Raw genomic sequence first — 6,000 nt, forward strand, 5'->3', positions numbered from 1 at the left:
AGAAGGTTGTATTTCTGACTAACTTGAAAGGACGTGCCAAGAATGTATTTTGTAAAATAACAAACACATTTAAAACCTGAAATAACTGTAAGGCACAGGTCAATGTAGTGTAAATGTTACACTCTCACCTTGACACTTAAACTGATGCTGTAGCCACTAAGATTGCAACCCCAGAAGCCTGTAGCACATTGACTGCACTATGGCAAAATAAAAAAATCATGCTTACTTAGCCTATGTTCATTAATTTTCTTTTGACCAGGACAGAAGTCTGAAGTCCTTTTTTTTTCTATTAGATAGCACAAGACAAGCATTTCGCTCATCTAAGTTTCATCCTTCAGCTATAATATGTTAAATTCAAGTTAAATTACTCTTTTCTTTTTTTAGTTCTTAAACACTTGCCTGATCATTCATATTTCTTTCTGTGGTTCCATTTGCAATCTTTTCTAATGTTAAAGGAACCATTTATCAGCTTAAAAGAAAAACAAAAAACCCCAACCCCCACAAAACCAAAACCCATTTAAATTTCCAGTAAATGTTAAATGAAAGACAACAGAGAAGCCAACAGAAATGTCTAAATTATTGACATTGACATAAAAGATGCATATTCAGCATTTTTCTTTAGTCTGAGCAGTATCAGCTGTTTCATTTGTACTATCTTCCTTGCTTTCTGTTAAAATCAGTGCCAGTTCATCGTGTGCATCAAAAGGGGAAACATCTAAATGTGCAGCTTTCCTTGCCCACATTTTAGCACTCACTCTGTAGATGAACCATGTTGAACACACCATGTGCAAGAGAAAGCATGCAGAGAGATTTCACAACATTGTGGCTCCTCAACAGCCCAGCAGTAAGTAGTCAAGTGGATTTATCCCCGAGTATTTCCTGTTAAGGTTCTCCCACAGTCAAGATTTGGCAGGAAAATCTCAACTCCAGTTTTGACAGCACTGCCAAAAATGTGAAAGGACCAGCATTACGCAAGGGAAATAGTGCACACAGTATAGAAAAGGCCACGTTCAAGAAGATAAGATCATATCTCATTATATTTTGGTACATGTCCACAGAGTGAATTCTTTCTCAGAGGGATACCTCATTAATTCCCAGGGAGACTAAGCAGGGACCCAAGGAAGCTGCTTTTGGGTGTTCCTTCTCACCCTGGTTTTCACATTCTGAGTGAGCTTTCACTACACCCACCCCCACGGTGCCCACGAAAGGTCAGCAGACTCCACTGAGCAGCTTTATCACCATGCATTAACCTTAACTTCCTCCTGTGGTAGAAAGGCAATTAAGTTTTAACACTCTCTGCCCTCCCAAGGCTTTGTGGAGCAAAAACTGTTAATCACTCCGCAACACGGTAAGTCAACATTCCCCAGAGACTGCTGCCTCTAAATCAATAACTGCAACTTCAAGGAGGTTTTCAGTCCAGTTTTTAAACATGCCTCAGAGGTTCACCGTGAGCACTTGTGCTAAACTCACAGAAGGGGTGCATGGGCATCAAGAGTGGAACTCCACCCAGGCAATATCAGTGAGTTCATGTGACTTGGTCTTCTCCAAACTGCTGGAGCATTCAGGAATACACGTTCATTACACTTCACACTTCAGTACACTGATGATGTTGTTCTGGAATAAGGATTGTACATAAAAAGGCTGGGATATTTTTTTTGGGGGGAAGCTATTGTTTTATCTCAGTTGTTTGGCTTCTTTGTTCTCCAGATGACGCATACTTACTACAGGGGCTTAATATTGAGGAACTTTATCCAGAGACATCTAGTTTCATTACATATGATGGGTCAATGACAATTCCACCCTGCTATGAAACAGCAAGCTGGATAATAATGAACAAACCTGTCTACATAACAAGGATGCAGGTAAAAATGATTTTTAAGTTACCTGATCTAGTCTAAGTACAAAATAATACATTAAGTTTATGTATTTGTAGCTTTACATATGAAATGAAATTCAACCTTTTGCTGTATGGATCTCTACCTGAAATTTATACAGTTTGTAAAAACATTGAAGAGATTTTTTGCCCAAATAAAAATATTAAGTATTTAGAGCTCTCTAAGCATCTATACACACATATCTGTACTTTGAGGTGGGTCCTAATTTCAGTAAGGGTTTGAATCAAATGGTTTCTAGCAGTCTCTTCCAAACTAAATTAGTCTATGATTCTGTGAGTGGGGATTCTAAGAGAAGAATAAGAATGTCATACAAAGATAACTGAGGTTACTAAATATAAGAGAGGCCATTCTTATGTCAGGAAAAAACAAATTGTGAGTGATGCTTGTGGCCATTTGAATACATGTTGATAGCACATTAATGTCACAGAGATTCAATATATGGGACCTTCTTGAAAAGAAAATCAGCCTGTTATTTCTGCTGTATAATAGGATGACAAGGTAGACATTGCAAGTGTCTTGTGAAAAATCAGATGAACAAATTGGAGCCCCTGGTGGAAAGAAGGAAGATAAAGTACGCAAAAGAAAACACAATTTCATAGTCACGATTATGCTGTTGAAGAAACACACCAGTGGCAAAGTCATAAAGACTGCCTCGCCCACAATCCAAGGACTAACATCAGAAAAAAAAAAACAACCAAACAAACAAAAAACAAACCAAACTTAACACCAATTGCAGGCTTCTCCAGAGCTTCCATCAGGGAGTTGCCTACAGAGCTGCGAGCTAAGCTAAAACTTACTCTCTTGCATACTAGAATCCCAGAGGAATACTTGAACCACCATCTGCCTGTCCCAAGCATGCAGCAGAAGCAATCTGGCCTGAGAAATGAAATGAGGAATGATAAAACTACCCTAACTGTAGCTTAGGGATTTAAAATCATATGAACGTTGTAAATAAGATGATTTTTAAAAGCCTGAGAGATGCTTTATCTTTGTGATATTCCTTCTGTCCGATTTTGCTAGATGCAGAGAAAGCACTTTGTTTCTTTTTAAAATGGGTAGTTTGGGAGAATGGTACAGCTGAACACAGACAAACATGCTCAAACATTCTGAACTTTTCAAGCAGGGAACCTCAACATTTTCCTGCAAGCAACATTTTTAGTTACAACATTAATGAACAAAACAAGGAATAGAATATTTCTAGAGTCTATGCTAGTATCTGTGGGTTATAATCTCATGATACTTACTCCTTATCATGCTTTACTGGTTAGTTACATCCTCCATTATTCGTGCTGCAAATTGATTTCATGGAATACTTACTAATTACATTGTGCACTCGGACAGAAAAAGTAATGCACAGCTCATGTTTTCCATGGAAGCTGTTAAAGATTTTCAGTACATAAAACCCAGCTACTGGATTTCCCCGTTTAAGCATTAAATGCCACAACCAAACCTCTCAAATGGTACACTGATGTGGAAAAGATTTTCCCTTTGTTTTTTAAACCAAAATGTTTCCGGGGCTTCTGATTCACAAATTGCAATTTGTTTTTCACTGTCCAGTTTCCTATACAAAGTTTGAAAGGTTGTAGATCACTTGACTCAATCAACGTGCTTTTAGCACAGATGCATAGTTCTCCTAAGAGCCATTGCTGTCTGCTTGTAGTTTGCACCCAGCTACTGCTGTCCACACTGAAAATCCTGGGGTGATTCGGTGATTCCCTCTCTGCTGACCCATGAAACCATCTCAAAAGAAGCCTGGAGTCTACCATAGACACAGCAGAGACAGTACAAAGACAGATCTATCAATAGAGACAGGATTTCACTTTTTAACACCATTTATTTCATGGCTTCAACAGCCTGACTATCAGTTATCCTTTCCATCCTGACTGGCCATACCTGGCTCTTGAGTATCATCATCCAAACCTGTGTATTCTGAACCAGAAATACACTAATAGCTACAAAACTGGGAAAATTACCTGGTTTTACTCATGAAGTTAATTTTCTCTGCACCAGCCATCTAGTACTGTACACCCCATTTGTTTCCTGATCACCCAAGGACATTCTCATATCATCTTCATTTACTCCACACAGAACTAGTTACTTTCATTTAAAATGGGGCTCAGAAACAGAGGACTACAGAAGGAATGGTTTTAACCCCAAGTTCACCCTTGCCACCCACCTCTGACTACAAATCACTGAAATGCTGTTTCACTTTCATTTATTAAGTAGCCTATTTAATAGTGTTGTATGTTGTTTACTTACGGGAAAGACCAGTACTAAAAATCCTTGTTTTGTATTTTGTGTAGATGCATTCTTTACGACTGCTAAGCCAGAATCAGCCATCACAGATATTTCTGAGCATGAGCGACAATTTCAGACCAGTCCAGCCTCTCAACAATCGATGTATCCGAACTAATATCAACTTTAGTTTACAGGGAAAAGATTGTCCAAACAATAGAGCACAGAAACTACAGTATAGAGGTACGTTCTACCTCCAGAATAATGCTTTGCATGCTTACACTGAGCTCTTTTCTTTGAGAAACCCAAGTGGATTACAAAGCATACAAATAAAATCAGATCTGGGGGAATAACGGTGTGAGTCAAACATGACATATTTTAAATAGATGAGGAAGCTTGCCCAGAAACATGCAGGAAAAGCATGACTAAAACCTGGCTGGGACGTGTAATTTTTTTTTTAAAAGCAGATAGCACAGGCCTTCAGTTTTCTAGCCTCATTTTAAAACTTTCTTGCCTTGCGAAGTACATTTTGCTCTGTTTTAGCCACCTTAGAAAGAAAAAGGGGGATGAAGTTGTCTTGATGACAGCTGATCTCAAACAAAATAATAAATTTCACTTTGGAGGTGCCCCATCATTACAAATATCCAAATTGGAAAGTGTTGTATTACAGAATCAAACCCATGCAGTCTCCTGCTGTGGATTCTTACCACAGCTGGGCTCACAACCGAGCTCTGATGTGTCTTCTGCATCTTCTAGCCTATGCACAAACGGTTGTTACCTGCAATAACGGTGCAAAAGTGCCTTCCTACCAATAATGTTGTGGTTATGAAGGAGAGCTACTGAAGGGTGGGAAAGGAAGGACGTTGTCAGCAACAAGACTGATGACTGAGTTGCAATACTTGGAAGAAGCAATCATTCTTTGCCAGAAAGAGGAGGAAACAACCTTCTGATTCGTTCAAGACATTGTTTAAGTGCCTAAATACAGTGTTAAATCCCAAAAGTTCTGTATTTGGAGTTTATTACAGTGTAATTCTTTTTGTTTTGTTTCTCTTCCAGTAAATGAATGGCTCCTCAAGTAAGTAAGACAGAGCAGGCAGAACCCATAACCTCAGTGGAATGCTACTACTGTGAATTGACATAATCTAGAATGCACCCAACCTCACTCTCCTTGGGTTCACGACAGCACGTGCAAACGTGCTGTAGGAAAAGAGCTGCCATGGTGGAAACAACTAAAAATTCATTCATATGATCAGTGGTAATTTAAAAAAAAAAAAAAGCTAAAAGACAGTATTATGGTCAATGTGATTACAATTTTGATACAGTTTTCCTGAACTAATTTAGCTTCACAAAGAAAGACTTTTCAGCCTTTGTACATATGAAATTCTTCCTCTTTTCCCCCCTCCCTCAGATTAAAAAAAAAAAAAAAAAAAGAAAGAAAAAAAGGTGGCTCGATACAGCATCAAAGTGGAGTTGTGTTCTGTGTGCCAAGTAATCCTTGGAAAGCTCTCATTATTTCACTATCATTAATGGATACTGACAAGACAGAACAAGAAGACTGTAGAGGAAACTTATTTTTAGGTTATGATCTTTCTGTTAATTTCATTTTAAAAAAGGGACAGACAGAGATAAGTATTGTAAATATATCACTGCGGAATATAAAGGAAATGGAAATATTTCCCTCTTTGTCACATATCTGTAGTAGGATTTGCCAAAATCAGAATTGATCCATTTTCTGTTTCTTGTTTTACAACAGCTCATACGTTGTGTTGGTTACTATTAACAACTCAATAAATGTGTTTAACAAATTAATTTAGTAAACTTGCTTTGATTTATTTTTTCCTCTCTGAAATAATAAGCCTCTACTACTTGT

General features: G+C 38.0%; 1 protein-coding gene across 1 annotated transcript in view; it reads left to right on the forward strand.

The window, feature by feature from the left end:
• The window catches only part of CA10 (carbonic anhydrase X), a gene marked incomplete at its 5' end in the record, with an annotated part of 42,511 nt that extends 37,031 nt beyond the window's left edge, over nucleotides 1-5,480 (forward strand). The window contains 3 exons of the mRNA XM_008938513.1: nucleotides 1,708-1,862; nucleotides 4,199-4,373; nucleotides 5,187-5,480. Of these exons, the coding sequence (XP_008936761.1) occupies nucleotides 1,708-1,862; nucleotides 4,199-4,373; nucleotides 5,187-5,209 (353 nt within the window). The remainder of the gene's footprint in view (nucleotides 1-1,707; nucleotides 1,863-4,198; nucleotides 4,374-5,186) is intronic.
• Between the last annotated feature and the right edge of the window lie 520 nt (nucleotides 5,481-6,000).

Source organism: Merops nubicus, unplaced genomic scaffold (assembly GCF_000691845.1).
Source record: "Merops nubicus isolate BGI_N331 unplaced genomic scaffold, ASM69184v1 scaffold34204, whole genome shotgun sequence".
NCBI lineage: Eukaryota > Metazoa > Chordata > Aves > Coraciiformes > Meropidae > Merops > Merops nubicus.